The following is a 20,428-nucleotide window of genomic DNA, read 5'->3' as shown; positions in this document are numbered from 1 at the left end:
CCTACTTTAAACTACAAGTAAAAGATTGGCGAGTGGGCTCTCTTACATGCTGAATCGGCTTGGAGAGGATCCAGTGACGCTTACAGTTTTCTACAAGCATTTTGGATACTTTAAGCTATCCAGGAGATGTTTTTTCTCTTTAATAGCCTCTCATTTGGAGGGCTCATGGCTAAACTGGTCATAGCACATTTTTTGGACATTTATTTCTGCAAAAGTTTAACCTAACTAAAACTATGTTCCAAGATTCCATCTGCCGTCGAACTGGCTTCCATGGATAAATAGGTACACGTTCATTTTTATTCACCTAATATTTTGTGTATATCACCTGCAGAAAGCCTTAGAAGGTATTTGTTTGTTTCTTTGTGGACCTGAATAATGAGTTTGAACCATGCAACTCACATAGTATTTGGAAAACAATAATGAGTATTATCTTCCAGAGATTTCCTTTCTCCAGGCTTTGGAGTGTAAAGATTGGAACTAAGATCAAGAAAGACAAGCAAATATTGGGGATGTTCTAGGCTTCAGTCACGTCAGAGGATGGAGAGCTCATGGTGAGTAGAAGCGGTTCTAAAACCAAGGCATGTAGGGTGCCTGTCACAGTCACTCTGTGGCTCACTAGCTCAATCTGCATTTCTAGTGCTTTCCACTTGTGGATTTATCTTTCCTGATATGGAATTAAATCTTATACAAATTACCTTGAGCAGTTTCATAACAAAGATGATACTTATGAAAAAAATCTTTAGGGTGTTTCCAGGTGAGCAGTATGTCATTTGTTTCTGTAGCATTGCAGCTAAAATTCTGAGGTGAGCCTGGACCTATTAAAAGAATAAGAAAATAAAATATGAAAAACAAGACGTGGAAAAAAAACATTCTTCATATTATAATTATGATTATCAATAACCACATTTTAACTATGAATTAATCATGAAATTAAAAGAAAGACATCTGGTCTTACTCAATTTGCTTTAGAGGTCACTTAACGAGGAAATGTCACTCTAAAGTGGAACCGTGGACCTGAAACAGTCCACTAACCTGAAGACATCTGAGAATATCCTCTTCCTCTCATATATACTACTGTTCAGCTATCTTGGGATTTCCAGATTTCATTGTGCTGAAAATGTGCCATTGGTAGTACTGATAAACGTAACTGTCATTATTTGGGACCTTCCAGTGACTAGTCATCATAACTTGAGATGAAGAATGTAATAAATGCCTAAATCAAATTTATCAGGTATAATTTACATTAAGACACACTAATTTGAGGTAAGATGTATGACTTTTGACAAATATATGCATCTACATAACCACCACCACAGTCAAGACCTAGACTATCTCTATCATCCCCCAAAAGTTCTGTGCCACTTCCCAGTCAACTCAGCCCCCTTGCCCAATGCCATACACCCTCTGAACTGCTTTCTGTTATTATAGATTAAATTCATTTTTTTCGTCCATGTCGCATAGATAAAATCAAATAGTAAGTACATTTTACGTCTGGTATCGGCACTCAATATAATGTTCCAGAGATTCATTCATCTTGTTGCATGTGTCAGTAGTTGGTTCTTTAATTTCACGAGTAGTATTCCATTGTAAGGATATATTCATTCAACTGTTGTTGGGACATTGGGGTTGTTTCCAGACTTTTGGCTACTACGAGTCAATCTGCTATGAATCTTTGTGTAGAAGTCTTTGTGTAGACATCTTTTTTTTTTCTCTTTGGCAAATACCTGGAGTAAGATTCTAAATTATTACCTTACGTTCTCCACCAATAGTATTGTCAGTCTTTTTAACGTTAGCCATTTTAGTGGGTGTGCATTGTCATCATCCTCTCATAACTGTTTTAATTTGCATTTTCCAGATGACTAATGATATTGAGCATCTTTACACATGCTTATTTTCCATTTGCATATCTTCTTTTGTGAAGCATATGAGCATTTTTAATTTGGTCAGTTGGTGTCTTATTTTGTGTTTGGAAGGGTTCCTTATATATTCTGGAGAAACTTCTTTTGTTGAAAAATTAATTGTGGATATTTTCCTATAATGTATGGCTTGATTGCTTTTTATTTCCTTAACGGCTTTATTTGAAGAGTAGAACATTCAATTTTGATGAAGTCTAATTTGTAACATTTTTTCTTTATGATTCTTGCTTTTGCATCCTAAGAAATCTTGCCTGCACCAAGTAGCAAAGATTTTTTTTTCTAATGTCTTTGTCTAGAAATTTGATAGTTTTAACTTTAGTGTGTAGGTCTGCAACTCACTTTGAGTTAATTTTTGTGTTTGTTGAGAGGTAAAGACTGATCTTCATTTTTTCTTCTATAGGGATACCTGGATCATTTGTTGAAAAACACTACCCGTTCCCTCATATTTTTTATAAATAAAACACATTTTTTACCTATAAAAAATTTTCCTAAGACTTCTATTTTGTTACATTGATTTATAAAGATTGCAATAGTTTTAGTACTTAATATTCAGAAAGTATTAAATTTTTAGGTATGCTGGGGACATAATTTTAATGTAGTTTTATTGTGATTTTGTTTGGAAGGTTATCAGGAGGCAGACTTAGGCAGCTCCCTTGGTCCTTAGCTAACCCTGCCAAATTAAATTTAAAATCACTTTAGTATGGTCTGTCAAAAATTCTGTGATATTATCATTAATAAACAAGTTCAGCAATGTGGCTGACTGCAAGATCAACACAGAAAATCAATTGTATGTCTATATACTAGTGATAAACAATCTGAAAATTAAATTAAGAAAATACTACCATATAAGCAGGAATAAATTTAAAACTAGAAGAAAATTCAACCAAAGAGTGCAAATTAATGGGAAGTCACCCCGTATTCATGGACTGGAAGACTAACATTGTTGAGATGGCATTACTCCCTAAATTGATTTATCTAGGTTTGATGCAAGTCTTATCAGAATCCTAATTGCTTATTTTAAGAAATTGACAAGTTGATCCTAAATTCACATGTAATTTCATGGAAACTTGAATAGCCAAAACAGTTTTGAAGAACAAAGTTGAAGGACTCACACTTTCTGATTTCAAAACTTATATAAAGCAACAGTAATCAACAGTGCTACTAGCATTAGGAATAGATATGTAGATCAATGAAATAGAGCTTAGAGTACAGAAATAAGACCATCATTATGGTTGACTTTTGACAAGGGTGGCAAGAATATTCATTGGGGAAAAGATAGTCTTTTCAGCAAATGGTGCTAAGACAAGTGGATCGCCACATCAAAAGTATGAAATTGAACTCTTACCTCACAGCATATATAAATATTAACTCAAAATGGATTAATAGTGTTACGTTTAGGAGATAAAACCATAAAACTATTAGAAGAAGACATAGGAATAAACCTGCATGACTTTGGATTGGCCAGTGGGTTTTATAAGTGATAGCAAAGCATAAGCAAAAGAGTAAAAATTTGTAAGTTTGACTTCATCAAAATTAAAATCTTATACATTTCAAAAGTTACCAACAAAGCAAAATGCAACCCACAGAATGGAAAAAGATATTTGCAAATCATATATTTGACAAGGGACTTGTTTCTAGAACATATAAAGAACTCTTGTAACTTAATAAAAAATAATTTAAAAATTGGCAAAGGATTTGAATAGATAAAAGATATACAAATGGTAAACACCTGAAACCATGCTCAAAATCATTCGTCATTAATCCAAATCACAATGAGATACCACTTACAACCAATGGGATGACTGTAATTAAAAAGACAGATAATAATGAGTGTTGGTGAAGATGTGGATAAATTAGAACCCTCATGCATTGTTCATGGGAATGTAAAGTGATGCAACCACTTTGGAAAACAGATGGGCAGTTCTTCAAAATTCAGAACGTAAGGTTGTCATTTGATCCCCAAATTCCAATCCTAAGTTTGAACGCAAGAGTAATGAAAACATATGTCTACATAAAACTTGTAAATGGATGTTCATAGTAGCATTATTCGTAATAACAAAAAAGTGAAAACAACCTAATCAACTGATGAATGAACAAACAATATAAGGTAATCCATACAATGGAATATTATCAGGCAATAAAAAAATTGACTTATTGATACATTTTACAACATGGAAACACCCTGAAAACATTATGCTAAGTGAAAGAAGACAGTCACAAAAGACAACATATTATATGACTGCATTTATATGAAATATCTGGAATAGGTAAATCCACTGGAGCAGAAAGTAGATTGGCAATTGTCTAGGTGTGGAAAGTAGGAGGGAAATGGGGACTGACTGCTAAAACATATAGGGTTTCTTTTTGGTGTGATGAAAATGTTCTAAAGTTGATTCTGGCGGTGATTACACAACTCTTAATATAGTCATAATATATTTTTAAAACACTGAATTATATACTTTAAATGGGTGAATCATAAAGTTGGTGAATTAACACCTGACACATCACAATCTCCGAGTCCAAAGTTCATATTAGGGCTCACTATTTGTGTCATATATTCTATGGGTTTGAGCAAATGTATCATATGACATGTACCCATTATTATAGTATCATACAGAGTATTTTTACTGTTCTAAAAATTCTCTGTGTTCTATTTATTTTTCCCTCCTCTCCAACTCCTGGTAGCCACTGATCTTTCACTGCTTCCATAGTTTTGCCTTTTTCAGAATATCATATAGTCAGAACCATACAGTACATAGTCTTTCCAGATTAGCTTCTTTCACTGAGTATCATGCATTTAAAGTTCTTTCATGTCTTCCTGAGGCTTGACAGCTCATTTCTCTTTAGTGCTGAATAATATTCCATTGTCTGGTTCTACTATAGCTTACCCATTCACCTACTGAAGGACACCTTGATTGCCTCCGAGTTTTGGCAATTATCAATAAAGTTGCTATAAACACCCTTGTGCAGGTTTTTGTGTGGACATAACTTTTCAAATCCTTTGAGTAAATACCAAGGAGTGTGGATTGTGTGGTAACAGTATGTTTTATTTTGCAGAAACTGCCAAAATGTCTTCCAGAATGACTGTACCACTTCTCATTCTTACTGGCAATGAATGATGGTTGTTGGCTGGCAACATTGTTCCACGTGTTCCAAATATTTGATGTTGTGAGTGTTTCAGATTCTGGACATCCTAATAGGCATGTAGTGTATCTCATTCTTGTTTTCATTTGAATTTCTCTGATAGCATACAATGTAGAGCGTTTTTTCATATTCTTATTTGCCATTTGTGTATCTTTTTCGGGTGATTATGTATTTTTAATACACAGAAGGATCTACTTTGCTAATACTTAATTTACTATTTAGTGTCTATGTTCACAGGAGAGACTGGCCTAGAGTTACCTCAGTTTTACTGAAGTTGCAAATCCACTGAACATTAACCCTAAGCCTATCCTAAACCCTAAGAATAATCAAAACGAGTTGATAGATTTCCATGTCTTCTACCCTGTTAAGTAGTTTGGGTAAGAAAGAAACTATCCGTTCTTCGAACATGTGGCAAATTTGTCTTCATATTTTCTTAAGGGCAGGTGAGGGAAGGAGACAGTGAATGTGAAATGAGTAGAGAGACATTGGACTGTAAGTTTAATTCCAATTTTCTAACTCCTCCCAGGTAAATTTTCATAATTCATAAGTTCTAGAAAATTATCTAACTTTTTTATATAACTTTTTATATTGGATGCAAAGTTGCTTTACAATTTGTTAAATCTCTGCTTTTAGGACTTTTTAAAAAAGATTTTATTTATTTATTTGACAGAGAGACAGCCAGCAAGAGAGGGAACACAAGCAGGGGGAGTGGGAGAGGAAGAAGCAGGCTCCCAGCAGAGGAGTCTGATGTGGGGCTCGATCCCAGGACCCTGGGATCACAGCCTGAGCTGAAGGCAGACGCTTAATGACTGAGACACCCAGGTGCCCCTAGGGTTGTTTTTTTTTTTAATCAATGGGGGGTTTCATTTTTTTTGTAGAGGTCTATTTTATTATTCTTTTTAAAAACAAGCTTTTAAGTTTGTGATAAATTCTTAGTATAATTTTCTTCCTTCTCTCAATAACTTGGTACTCTAAACTTAGTTATTTTTTCCCTTCTACCATTTTGCATTTGTTGTTTCGGTTCTTGCAAGCACTCTCTGTTGACGGTCACTCAGTGTACAGCAAAATGATAAAATTTCTCCTAACACATCACTTGGTCTTCCTTCAGGCTACGAAATTCCTCCACAATATGTCTTTACTCAAATCTGAGCATCTCTGTTTCAAAAGGTAAATTGAGGCCATGTGTATTTATGGTGACTTTTGTGTATCGTGGCATATTTCTCCTATCTGACCTATTACTCTCTGCTAGCATTTCTTCTCTCCCTTTCTGCTTCCCTGCCTGCTGCTTCCACCTCCCCCACCTTCTCCTTCTCTGTCCCTCTCTCTTTCTCTCTCTCTGTCTCTCAATCTCTCTCTCTCTTTTCCCCCTCCTCTTCTTCCTCCTCTTTCCTTTCCCTCTGCCTCTTCATTCTCCTTTTCTCCACTACCTTTTCCTCATCTGTCTTTCTTTCTTTGGTGGTTACTCACAAATTGTCATACATGTAATTAACACATTTTTTCCTAGCAGATGCTACATGTCATTGCAATCGCCATACTTCCACTGAGTAAGAGTGAAATTTTAGCACTGTTCCCTTGCTTCTCCCCTCCAGCTCCCAAATGCTATTATTTTCCAGAATGGTATTTTTCAACTGTTATTAGCTATTATACTCTTGTTATTATTTATATTGCTGGCACTTTGTCACGCTACCTATTATCTTGTCACCAATATTTAGATTTGCTGCTGTGTTTTAATAGCCCTGTGCTCACTTCTGTCAAAGGCAGGGTTTGATAGAGGGGCAGAGGCACCAAGAAGGGAACCTTGCCACAGGAGGAAACGGGAAATGCATGAATAAACCATACCATCTATCTCGGTTTTGTTTCCACCATAACCTCACAAGGGCCTACACTTTGAAGCTGAAAAGAACAAACGCACAAAACAAACACACAAAAAACTGGACAAAGGTTTGGATCTTCTGTCGTTCATTTTGAAATTGTACTTCAAAAATTGATACATACCTATTTTCTGAAATCCTTTCTCAATTCTACAACATCGTTTTCTGTGGTTGTCAAAGAATTGCAAGAACATAAGAATAAATTTTACATATGCATGTAAGTAATATACTCACTTCCAAAATCTGTCTCAATAGTTTTATTTATGTGCAAAAATGTATGGCCACCATAGAATACTTGTAAACTACAGGAATAATTCTTTTTAGGTAAAAAGTGTTCCCATTCAAATTGTATATCATTAGATGGAGTACGATTATCTGAAAGAAATAAGTATCATATATCAGTGAATGAATACAATTTATCACATGTAATTTCCTCTTTAGATTTCATATTTATAATAATTTAATATCTATCACATTGAAAACTTTTGCAAATGGTCAATAAGTAAAAGATACTAAAAACTACTATCATAATGCATGATTTTGCCACACTCAATTTTAAAGAAAATATTAAAAGTCTAACTGAATTTGAGAGTGCCTCTAATTTAATAAATGGAATGACTTCTCTGTTCAGAAGCTGAGACTGCACCTGAGTTAGCTTTTGCCTAATAAATATTTTAGGTACATTATTGTTTTACCATCAGTTCATAATCAGTTTGTTCTTGCTTTCCTCATATTACTTATATCATAGCCATGAATCTTCTTTATAACATGATGATTACAACCACTGTCACACTGCACCCTTTGTGTATGTGTGTGTGTGGGGGGGTGTCTGTCTGTCTTGCCAAGTATGGCTTAGCGGATGGCTTTATACCAAGGAAGGAACTTCCACCTTAATAATTTTAAATAAAAATAAATAGATAAATTATTAAGTCATTAATTATTAAAAAGAATCCGTATCTCAATTATTGCCTCCCATATGAACCCAAACTCATACTCCTAGAGGCACTTACTGTCCTTTGCCCACTTGTCTTTCATGTAAGTGTTCCTGAGGCTCTCTATGAATTTTGTTGATGGAGGGCTAACCACACAAACTCTTGAGCCATATGCTCTTATGTTTGCTTTTATTCTAACACTATGTGTATCATCATGTTTCTATAACATTCTTCTCTGATGGTCTCTTCAACAATGCCTTGTGCATTGTGTATAATAACAGTTGTCAAGAAAATTCTTGTAAATTAATTGACTTTTACTATTTCAAAGACTATTTTTTTAGGGAAAGTATTTGTCTATTTTGTGAATTTGAGTGGTATAAAGAATACAATGTTGTGACTCCAAATATACCATGGACCAAAAGAGGGGGGAAGAAGATAAGGCAGGGGGGAGAGAAAGTAGTAGGGAGAGGAAACAAGAAGAAAGAAGGGAGAGAGGGAAGGAATGAAGTAAGTAAGGAAGGAAGGAAGGAAAGGAAGGACAGACAGACTAGATATATCTGGAACAACTTTTTACCATAAACGTACTCTAATCAAAGCTATATTCTTACCACATTGAAGTCTGTGTGTAATTTTAGTTTCATCACAAGTAAAGCTTTTCTTTTCTTCTACTGTTAAACAAATAGAAGTATTTGCTTTTTCTTTCCTCGTACAATCTTTCAAATAAAAACTTTCAGGACCTGTCAAAAAGAAGATATAGAAATAGATGATTAACGTTTCATACTGTGTGCCATATGCTCAATTAAAGTGACTGAAATTATATTAATGATATAGTCTTTGACAAACATTTAGAGTGCTTTTGATAAAGTCTAATACTTCAGGGTTTTGCATGTCTCAATTATTTAGCTTATTTTTTTTAACATCACACATTTTGGCAGCATTTTATTTAGAATTTATCTTACATTTAAAAAATGGGACCCGAGGAGATGTCTAGGTGAAATTGCCTTTTTTGCACATTTTAACACACTTACTTCATCATTTCTCTTACTTATATCTTCAATTTTTTTTACTTATGCTTAATATTTTTATTAAACAATTATTACACAGAGTATGGGGGGTTTTGTCTTGGGGAATGTGTTTTTTTATGTTGTCATTTTCTGTTTCTAATTCATCATTTATTTCAGTAGTTTTTCAAAAAATATCAATCTTTAACCTATGTATTTTTGTTTTTATTTTAATTCTAGTTGGTTAACATACAATGTACTATTAGTTTCAAGCATGCAATATAGCAATTCAACAATTCCATACAGTAACAAGTGCACTCCTTAATCTCCATCACCTTTTTAATCCCCTTCTCTGGTCACCATCAGTTTGTTCTCTATAGTTAGGAGTATGTTTCTTGCTTTCTGTCTCTCTCTTATTTTTTCCCCTTTGTTTGTTCTGTTTTTTAAATTCCATATATGAGTGAAGTCCTGTAGGATTTGTCTTTCTCCAACTATTTCACTTAGCATTATATTCTCTAGCTATATCCATGTTGTTGCAAATGACATACTCAATAAAGGGTTAGTATCCAAAATATATAAAGAACTTCTACAAATCAAACCCAAAAAACAAATATTCCAATCAAAAAATGGGCAGAAGGCATGAACAGACATTTCTCCAAAGAAGACATGCAGATGGCCAACAGGAAAAAATGCTCATCATCACTGACCATCATGGAAATGCGAATCAAAACTACATGAGCTATCACATTACACCTGTCAGAAGGGCTAAAATCAACAACACAGGAAACAACAGGTGTTGGTGAGGATGTGGAGAAAAAGGACCCCTTGTGCACTGTTGGTGGGAATGCAAACCGGTGCAGGCACTGTGGAAAACAGTATGGCAGTTCCTCAAAATTAAAAAAAGAACGACCCTATGATCCAGCAGTCTCACTGCTGGATATTTACCCAAAGAGAATACAAGAACATTAATTCAAAAGGATACATGCACCCCTATGTTTAAAGCAGCATTATTTACAATGGCCAAGATATGAAAGCAAACTTTAACCTAATGAAATGTTAACAAATCAATCAGTGTTCTTGAATTATTATGTGATATGAGAGAGTCAACACATTTACAATTCCTGAATCCCTTTTACCAAATGCATTTTGTTAAGATATGCTTTAGTGGAGTGGGCTTGATACCAGGGTCAATTCTCCTTTCTAGCAAGAGCTGAGCTGGCAAAACCAGCTTGATCACCTTAACATGATCATAACTCTCTTTTTTGTGTGTAAAAGTATTTTTGTTCTTTCCACAATCATCAAATCCTTGACTTTGTGTTTTCCCCCAATATGCTCCAGACACATCTGTAGGAGATGTGAGAGATTTATCAGAAGGATAAGTACATGCACATAAATATTTAATTACTTGAATTAAGTAGGGGAGGAGAAAGAAAGCTTGTGGATAATCGCTTATTCACAGGGGGATAAATAATACTTAACCTACACGAAACACTCTGTAGAAGGAGTGTAGGGAGGGGAAAAGAATTAAGAAGGCTTATAAGAGTTTCTAACCTCACTGGGTTAAGAGAGCAGCAAGTTCCCCCACTTGCGTCCTGCCCACTTCCTTTCTCTCTTCCCTGCTCACTCACCTGACAGGTTCCTGCAACCACTAGAATGAAAGACACATGGAATTGTACTGTTTTGTAAATATACAAATAGAAACCAATTTATATTTACCTGGTGGTACCTCCAGGTTTAAAATTTTATTTGGAGTACCGCATGAATTATGACTTATAGTAACATTCTTATTTTCACATTCTGTTAGGTTGAGGATCTCATTCTTACTACATGTGGCCTTTTCACAATTCACTTGATCACTAACATTTAGTTTTGCTTTATATGACCCATCTTTATTATCATAATGATATTCCACAGCGATATTTGCATACTTGTCATCTGAAAGAAAATAAAAGTGAGGATTATCTTTTTAAAAAAATTTTGGAACAAACCTACATCAAATGCAAGCATCTTAATATAGATTTTCAAAAATATCAAATATCTGACAAAGTATCCCCAGAAACATGAAAAAGAGAAGAAACACTTCAGGTGTGTCCGTAATTATTTTTCAAAATTTCCTTTGTCGCACTGCCTGTCAAGGACCTCAGCTTTTAAGTTTATACTTGGATGATTAACAGATCAATGTCTGTCTTCCTGACTGAACTGTATATTCTAGGACAGCAAAGACCAGTTTACTTTAAGCATCAACATAAATCCAAGTTGTTGCATAAAACTTGCCATTAGTAAGAACTCATGAATTACTTGTTGAATTGATGCACAAATGAATGAAGTTTCTGATAAATTTCTTCTCCTTGCTTTATCATTTCCCTTTCTTTCTAAAATGCAGTTCTTGATTAGCTGTTTCTCCAGATATGTGGAACATTAATTCAGCAACCACAGGTCTCATTATTCCTTTACCTAGGTAAAATTATCAATAATAAACCCTCTAAGGACCTCCCCTTGGGACATCTCACGTTCTCTCCTTTATTTAAACAAATTCCGTTGACTGGTAAAAATATGTTTTCCACAAATGCAAATTTATTCACTGAATGAATAAATTTTTAATTCAATGAACATTATCAAGCCCTTATTATCTTTAAGACACTGTCCCAAGCCATAGGAATACAAATGATCAGCTCTTAGAAACGTAAAATCTAACACGGGGACAAACATAGCCATGAGCTGCAGAAGACATGCCAACATCTTAAACAAGATTATGCACAAAATAATATGGGAGTGGGGTGGGGAGAAATCTATTCGGATCGCAGGGATAGGAGAGGCTCTCCAGAGGAGGTGGGTGACTTAGTTTGTGTTTTGAAATATGAGTAGGACATAGGAAAAGAGAAGATGGGAGGGGGTGGCTGGATAAGGGTGGAGTGGAATTCTAAGTGTGGAGGAAGCAGAGCTGGAGAGAACACAGAGGCATTATGCAACCACTACGTGTTTAGAAAACTGTAAGTAGTTTCACATGAGTTAAGTCAAAAGTGTAAGGAGGCAATAATATAGGAGGAATATGATCATAAAAGACCATATTATTTAAGCAAACATCTGAAGGCTGATCTTTACATTAAATGTACCGTGAGCTACTGAAAGCAGAGGCTTTGATGAGATTCACAAACAATATGGAGGGTGAAGCCCCCGCCATGAAAGACCTTCGCTGAGAAGAGAGCAGGAAAGTGGGAAAAGGGTTTTGCACAAGCTGTTCTCAAGCAGCTTCTTTGAGCCAAAACCCTGACAAGACGGAAAGGCAGAGAGGCAGAGACAAAAACAGATTCTTTTTCTTCACAAGCCTTGAAGGTATTCTCCACATTTCACACGTATCATTACACGGAATCCTCACCCCCTGTAACCCCAAAGCAAACTTGCTATCTTCCATTTCACGCACACGCAAACTGAAGTTAAGTGGCTTCACCAAAGTTGTTTAGCTAGTAGTGATTAACCTGACGCTCAGAACGAGGTCTGAATATGACATCAAAGCTTCTTGCCCCTGAAGGACACTGGCTCTTAAGGCTTAGAACTAATCATAGCTGGGAAATGAGAGCTGGTGAGTTTAGCTTGCTAGTGGGTCTTAAAGCTTAGAAGGAAGAAGGAAAGAATTCAAGTGATATTCTAAAGTGATATGTGCGGCCTCTCGATAAACAAACTTACCACATGATTGCTTAGATGTAGTAGCAACTGTAACAGAAAAAAAAAAAAGCAAATTATTAAAATTTCATTTACAATAGCTCTGCTATAGTCATTTTGGGAAAGGGTGGTTTTACAATGTTTCAACTTCATAAATGTAAAGTCTATCAGTTAGGTTTAACAGAAAATGCAGAGTTCGCAGTGCCCAGATTTCACAATGTTTTAATCTCAAAACGTCATGAAAACATTTTCATGAATTTACTCAATAAACATGGTTCTGATAATAGTAATATTGGCATTTTTGAGCACACATTTGATTACGGTGTGCTGATATGGCCAACTATACAAGCAGCCAAAAACGTTTAAAGATCCTCATCCCTTGATTGATCTCAAAACAGATTTTTATAATTATAATCCCTAGAGAGTTCAGTTTACACCTCTGTTTAAAAACATCAGAAAATAAGCAAATGCTGCTTCATTCCGTAGTTTAACTTTTGTTAAGTTCTTTGTACATATATTGGATCCAAGGTAATTAATGGCTCTCTCAATGAATTGAAACATATCTTGGGTGAAGCATATGTATTTAACTGAAGAATGAGTGGAAATATGCTTTGTGAAAGCTAAGAGATCTCTGATAATCTGGTCTTTGAGTTGGAAGAACGTGGTAAAGAACAGTGGGCTTGCGGGCTCTACCATGGCCGACCCACTGACTGACACTGCCAATTGCTCGGTTCATTCCCTAGAGGTCCCTTGCTTTGGTTTCCATGCTCCATGTTGCATGACTGGGGCTTTACAATCACTCCTCTGCTATTCACCACTTGGAGTGGAGAATCCCACTGATAGAATTGTCCTTTTTCATACTAATATCTAAACCCACTCTAAGAGAAAGAAGCCCTAGAATATTGGATTATTTTTCTATTCATTTGCATAAAGTACACAACTCTTGGGGGATGCTATAATGACATGATAGGTTATGACAGTAATATTAGGCCCTGATCTCACCAGTTGTTGCACTGCTAAAATAAGGGTTTTAAGACTAACTGCTATCCCACAGCCCCCATGATTAGAATACTCAATTGAATTTCTCAAAAAAAGGAGCCCAGTGTGGAGCAAATGGACGACCCTTCTATGAACACATCCCAGTTACATGGTGGTGGTATGACTGCATGGCTGAGGGTAAGATTGTCACCTATTGTTGTGGGAGCAGTTGTAGGGATAATGCTTGTTGCAGGTGAAGTGGACGTAAGACTCAAATCTGCAAGGAAATGAACAGAGAATAAAAGTTAATGAGTTTGTCATGATGAAGGGCAAGGGAAAAACTCTTCAGCAAAGATACTTTCCCAACCGAATCTTTACTACGGGAGACCTCATTGGAATTAACACTTGCTCATTTTTAAAATAAAAAAGTGAATCAAAACTTTATCTACCAGTGGCCCTTGGAGATAAGCAATAGTTCAAAAATAATTAGAGCATGACTTTAATAAGTTGAGAGAAGCTATTCATTTCTTGGTGTAATTCTTACCTGATGGTCAAACTACTCCTTTCTGCTTCCATTACAACTTCCTTATTTTACTTACTGATAAGGATACCACTTACGTACTCTTTTTTAATATTCACTGACTGCCAGCCTTTTTTACATACTCAGTTCTCCATCAATCCTATAAAATGAATATTATAATATCCACTTTTACAGAAGGGAAAACTGACACACACAAACTTTTAGTAGCTTGTGTTAAAGTCAGCCAGAAAGTTCAAGAGGCTGGATTTGATCCCTGGGCTATGTGACACTAAAGTCTATTATCTTTCTTCTTGGCCATCAACATTCATACTATGAGTAACAAAATAAAGTATGCCCAGAAAAAAAAAAGTTTACTGGGAAGTTTATTTTGTCTAATTTAGTATCAATATATGAAACTTCGTAAAACAGGAAATGTGCAAAAAGTAATTGGTATGAAGTAAAAGAGCTGCATTAAAGTTTCAAGTTCCCATCTCGTTATCCAGAACCTAAGACACCTAGAGCATCGTGGCCAAACCTGAGGAGTTATCATTGGCGGTGCTGCTGGAGATGCGTGCAGGTAAGGCAGCAGAGCTGCTGTGTGCAGGGCTGAGGGTAGCTACTTGTATGAAATCTTTGTCTGGCTGGAAGATGCTGGGTGTAATCCTCTCTCCTGTGAAGCCTGCAAAGCAGAAAGGCCATCATCACTGTCATCCATTTCTGCCACCCAAGGGCAATGGACGGACAGTCAACATAAACAGATTATTGAAGCAAAGGCCAACCAACAATCAAGCACTTGGCTCTGTGTGTTCTGCAAAACTGAATGAAAAACAGCAAGCTTTGTGGAAGAGGTAAGTTTAACGTCAGGCAACTCAACACCTACGCAGCTCTGTCATTGGAGCACAAATTTTAAAAGTCTTTGGGACCAGAGGAGCCAGCTTGCATAACCCAGGGAAGCCAAGCTTCCTGGCTGAGGGATGCCTTGGGTGACAGTGGGAATGCACCCAGACTGGGGTGCTGTCTTGCTGGTGCTGACACCACAGAGATGGGAGTGGAGCTGGGTTAAGGTTGGCAGAAGAAGAAGCGTGACCTGCCATGCGCTGAAAGCCTCACATGGGGTGCACGTCTCCTGGGAGGGATTTCTGGGTGCAGGTGCTTAGGTCCACTTTTTTTAAAATCAGAGCTGAATGGGCTTCTGCCTGTGCAGCTGCTGAGCTCAGGGCACTTCCTTTCTAGCTGAAGGTTACAATTGACTCACTGTGTATGCTGCCCTCACCAGGAGAAAGAAAACTGGTTCAGAATCAAAGAACTTCCACATTAACCTGACACCACCTCTTTATTTTCCAAGCACATCTAAGCCAATTGGTAGAGAATCAGGTGTTGTCTCTGAAGAAACGGCACAATGTATTTGGTTAGGACTTTTCATTGTTAAGCTTCAAAGCACCTCATGTGTGTGACATCTTCCTGCAGACACCACACCCAGAATGACAGCACAAGCAATCAATATGTATACGTGGGGTGCCTATTAGATGACTCCAGTGGTTGTCAGGGCAAAAACAAAGAAATACTAACTAGCCTCTATTTGAGCTTGTGTGGTTACTTCACTGTCATGATCCCTGGGGTCATCAGTTCAATGATAGGAGATCAGCCTTGTATTTACAGTAAGATTCTCAGTGTTTAAGCAGAGTGAAACATGCATGCACGTTCTGAAAATGGTTTCAAAGCCAGCATGCAGACATCCTCCAGTTACAAACCTAGAACAGTCCATAACTTCGCATCCACATCCATTAGAATTGAAAAAGGCATCTTCCAAAAACCTGAATTTGGGTTCTCAGCTCGGTCTTCACAATCCACTATCCATCCCCCCATTTCACTAACCCATAGAGCAGAATGAATGACATAAACATCAGTTCTTCAGTTCTGGATGCCCAGAGAAGGGCTCCAACAGAACAAGAAGATTGGGAAGCTTTTTTTTTTTTTTTCTTCTTCTTCTCAAAATAAAGAAAAGACACAGAACTGGTCTTCTGCCACATTTTAAAAATCAGCAGGTTTGTCGTTTGCCTTCCTCCATATTCTTCCCTTTTTCTCTTTCAGGAGCTTGTTCCCTTCGCCCCTTCCACCCCCCAGAGTCCCTTGTCTTCCTGCTCTTCTGAGGCCCCCATGCTCCCTCCCCAAATTCCCTCCCTTCCTCCTTCATACAAGAACTACTGCTCTCTGGTGTAGGTAATCTCAGTGCTGCTTTAGGAATGGCTTTTACCATTTTACTTAGGTTAATTAATCCTAATCAATTTTTAATTAGCCACTTGGAGATGACGAATTTCTTCATGAGGGCAAAATAGAGTGGCTTGTGCCACCTTCAGCCCTGCAGGTCAGTTCCCTTTAGCTCTTCTGCAGCTCTTCTCATCCACAGCTTCTGAATCTGTGGATTTGCTAAAAACTCCCAATCTTCCTACTGCCGATCTCATGGCAGCTGGAGTGGGTGGAATGAAGCGGGGAGGTGAGGGCAGTTCTTTTCCCTGTTGTTTAAAGCTTGTGCACTGCCTGTAATGATTTTTGTGCCAAGGGAAGAGTTTTAATCCTTCAAAATAATGATCATTCTATCTGATAGGTTTGACTTCCATGTTTGATTCATACTTAAGCAAGGCCACTTGAGCGCCAGCTCTGTAGGCTCCCCCATTTCTATCTTTAACCTTCAGGCCCTCGGGCCGCTACACTTCTATGTGTGTCTGTGTGGATTATTGTTTTTTCAGGATTAAAAAAAAAAAAAGGGCACCACGAAGTGACCTAGCGGCTGATTTTGGAAAGACAAGGGAGGGGATATTTTGCCATGCTTTTATATATAGAGATGCTAAGCTGAAGGAATCTTAATGTTTGAATGGGGAATGTGAAGCATCTGTTTCTTTTTTTCATTCTTTTATAAAACAATTAAATTGTGGTTACAATTTCTTAGTGCCCTTTATTGATGATGGAAGTCATCCACTCTTCATGATTCTGTTTATTGGTTGGGGATCTTTAAGCAACAATTCATATATATCATTCTTTATCACCAGCAAAACGTTCTCACTCTGCAGTGATACTTGCCCCAAATGCAAAGAAACATATAGAGTACCCTAAATAACTGTTTCCCCCCGAACAGGCCTTCCCTTTATTCTTGTAAGTCTCATTCTTTATGATTTCATTTCTATTACAAGGACCTTAGTTATGCAGCCTCATAAACTAAGGATGACTATGAAAGTATGAAATTCCAAATTCACCAACTAGCAAGTGCTACACGTTTAACCAGTGGTTGGATTCCCTCACACTATTCTTAAACACAGGAAGCTGTCATGCTCCCCTCGTATTTGCACAAGTCTAACAGCCCCGCAAACCTTCTGTGTCATTCCCGCCCGGAGCAAGGGTGCGTGCGTAAAGGGCAGCAGTGCTGCTGGGTGTCTGCGTGTCAGATCCGGCAGAGGGCGCCTGCAAGTCTGCGTGCGTGGAGTGGAGAGGCGGCTGGGTAACACCTGAAGTGAGAAAGTGAAATCATATCAGAGTCTCCCCACTATAGATGAAAAATACAAATACTAGGAGGTTACAAGTATATTTGTTTACCAAACCGTGAAATGACTCAGTCTATTAAAATGTGCGTCTGCCTCTATTTAAATTCGCCTGGCAGGAAGGCAGCACCTGTGTTCTTCATTTACATATTCCCAGAGGCTCCCTCTAGGCCATGAAGTCACAGATGACTCAGGTTTCCAGGTGGCTTTTTTTGACCTCCAAGTCAGTATGAGCTTTGTGAACTCTCCTTCAACTTTACAAACTGAAAGTTGGGATATTTCTTTGTAGGCAGAAACAATAAAGAATCCCTCAATATACAGTACGCAAATCATTTAAAAAAGAAAAAAAAAAAAGAAAAATGGACAAGACATGTAACAGACATCTAATATATACAATGGCGAAAAAGTATATGCAAAAACACCGATCACTATGAAATTTTTTCAATGTAAACATGAAATATTTTAACTATTGTAATGACAGAGTTTTAAAAGATTAATAATGTCTAGTACTGGAAAAGATGTGGGAAAACAGTTGCACACACACAAATTTGCTCCAGAATCCTATGTCTAGAGTCTGGAGGGTGTACCATGGGTAAAATGGTATCTTTAAGGATCAGGATTTGGAGAAATAGTATTTTCATTGTGTATACGTGTAAATACTTTTATATATATATATATGTATATATATGTATATGTGTATATATATACACACACATATACACTTATATGAATAAACATATATGTAAAATATATATATTTATATAAATACTATATATATATACATTTTAGTGTATATATAAGCAGAAGTATATACTTTGTATATGCTTCTACATTGATGTTTTGCAACATGCATAAAATATTTTTGTAAAAATAATATTACATACATAATTAAGTTCAATGATTTTTGAACAATTTTGAAAATATCTGAAAATATTACAGTGCTAGAAAAGTGGATTAAGGGATTTTTTCACTACACATATCAGTAAGCCTGAAAATTTTATTGTATTCCACAATATAAATCAATTACAAACAAAAATTAAATAACACATATAGATATTATCCCAGTAGACAATTGAAATATCGACTGATAGCAAGATTATTTTCTAGGGGGAAAAATGTGTTCTTTTATTTGAAAGTGTAAGAAACTTTCCAAGCTAATTTCACCGTCAGTTTTATTGTGCCAGAGCAAGTTAGTATTTTAATATCATTCACCCTTTTCCTCAATCTATTCCACTTTAAACATTTCTTCTCACATTTTGCTTCATATAGAATGTTGTATGCATGTATTTGTGTACAAGAAGTGAAATGAGGAAACTCTGTAGAGGAAAACTCTGTGTGACATTTCCTCAGTCAGTAAAAGAGTTTAACCTGAAATGTCCTACCTAGCCATCAACACCCTCCACCTCACATCCCTTTTGTTAAAATTTTGGGCAGTGAATTCAAACGCTTGCAATGTTTAGATAGGTCCTAGTACTACTCTGCTTGGGTAGCAGGGAAAAATGGAGGGAAGATTGAAGTTACAGTCCTATAATCAACATAAGGGGGCGTGCATCATTTATTTAACTGCTTATTACAACCAATAAACTTAATCAGTATGGTACTCAAAACATTATGATGTACCTCCCCCCAAATTTTTGAGGTAGTGTTATACATACTTGTTTTCCAAACTAAGGTTAATGGCCCTGTTAAACAAAGAGCATAGTCTCTAATCAGAATGTGTCTACAAACCTGTTTGCCTCAGAAAATGGCAATATAGCACATTATTTCAGAAAAGGCAGGAACAACCCTCATGAGGGTTGATTTATGTACCAAATACGCTGGCAGACCTAACAGTAAATAGAGAATGAGCAAATCACAGATTTATTGGGAATCTGAAGAGACTCAGTGGTCTTCTCTGGCAAAAATGCCTCCCACATCACTGATATTTTGCTATGAACGTGGCCACGTTACCTTAAATTCCACCATTAAGACCCACAACCTTGATTAAATTTTTTAAATAATGCAAATACCCCTGGAGGACCTCCAAACAGCAAAGATGGATTATTAATCCTCAGTGTGGTTTTTAAAAAATAAATTGTATATCTCCAGTAATTTTCTGATATTGAGAATCTGGAGTTGAACAAAGAAAGATTCTACTTTGGAATTACAGCCAGGGAGGGCAAGACTGACAAAGCCCTGAAGTAGTGAATTCTGACCTGTCTGGAGCTGCAGAAAACCGAAGTGAGCAGGAACAGGGACGAGGATGCAGGGCTTGTAGCTCAGAGGATGCTCGAGAAACTCCCTCCTCCCCTACAACGTTACTTGTGCCATCCCTTTCCATCCTCTCCTTAACAGCGAGCATTTATTTCTTTGGTCAATTAATATTTCATGAACACCTAGATGTCCTACACTTAACACACCTGAATAAAATCACATACATAGAAACTGCACACATAAGTTAAAGAAAAACTGCTTTGATAACTTTAGAATTCAAAAAGAAAGACAGGTTCTCCTAAACTCATTTCAGTTAACATCTCTGTGCCAACCTGCCACAGTAAGAGTAGTAGGATTATCCAAAGGGTTCCGGAATCTTTCGGTTGGAGTACTGTCTGGATTAGGAGGAGGCGTGGTCTCTGAGGAGTTATTTTCTCTTTCAGAGATGCTTGTGGGTAAGAATGCAGTGGTGCGGGCAGGTAAGGGGTCGCGTGGAGTCAGAGCACTGGGCTTTTCTGTTGAGTTCAGTCCTATTGTATTCATGAGAGATGGAAGAGGGAAAACAAAATAAATACGTGATTCATATCCTGCAACGTATACTCATCTGAGTTTACTAACTCCCCAGTCCATTATATACGTATATATGTATATACACGTACAACATACAGATAAGATATATG

At 36.8% G+C, this 20,428-nt stretch overlaps 1 protein-coding gene across 7 annotated transcripts in view; it reads right to left on the bottom strand.

The window, feature by feature from the left end:
* Nucleotides 1–20,428, bottom strand: part of PTPRC (protein tyrosine phosphatase receptor type C) — a 123,535-nt gene that overhangs the window by 43,452 nt on the left and 59,655 nt on the right. For 2 of the 7 annotated variants that reach the window (XM_034666989.1, XM_011218906.3), the window contains exons 4-12: nt 20,081–20,278; nt 17,388–17,522; nt 14,558–14,701; nt 13,714–13,779; nt 12,549–12,575; nt 10,581–10,799; nt 8,472–8,600; nt 7,166–7,306; nt 696–815 (exon numbers count right to left, since the gene is read on the bottom strand). In XM_034666989.1, the coding sequence (XP_034522880.1) occupies nt 696–815; nt 7,166–7,306; nt 8,472–8,600; nt 10,581–10,799; nt 12,549–12,575; nt 13,714–13,779; nt 14,558–14,701; nt 17,388–17,522; nt 20,081–20,278 (1,179 nt within the window). Of the gene's footprint in view, nt 1–695; nt 816–7,165; nt 7,307–8,471; nt 8,601–10,580; nt 10,800–12,548; nt 12,576–13,713; nt 13,780–14,557; nt 14,702–17,387; nt 17,523–19,210; nt 19,238–20,080; nt 20,279–20,428 lie in introns of all 7 variants that reach the window. The other 5 variants (XM_011218908.3, XM_011218907.3, XM_011218909.3 and 2 more) reach the window with 5 other exon arrangements.

The sequence above is a fragment of the Ailuropoda melanoleuca genome, chromosome 8 (genome assembly GCF_002007445.2).
Source record: "Ailuropoda melanoleuca isolate Jingjing chromosome 8, ASM200744v2, whole genome shotgun sequence".
Classification (NCBI taxonomy): Eukaryota; Metazoa; Chordata; class Mammalia; order Carnivora; family Ursidae; genus Ailuropoda; species Ailuropoda melanoleuca.
This window is presented reverse-complemented; position numbering and strand designations above follow the sequence as displayed.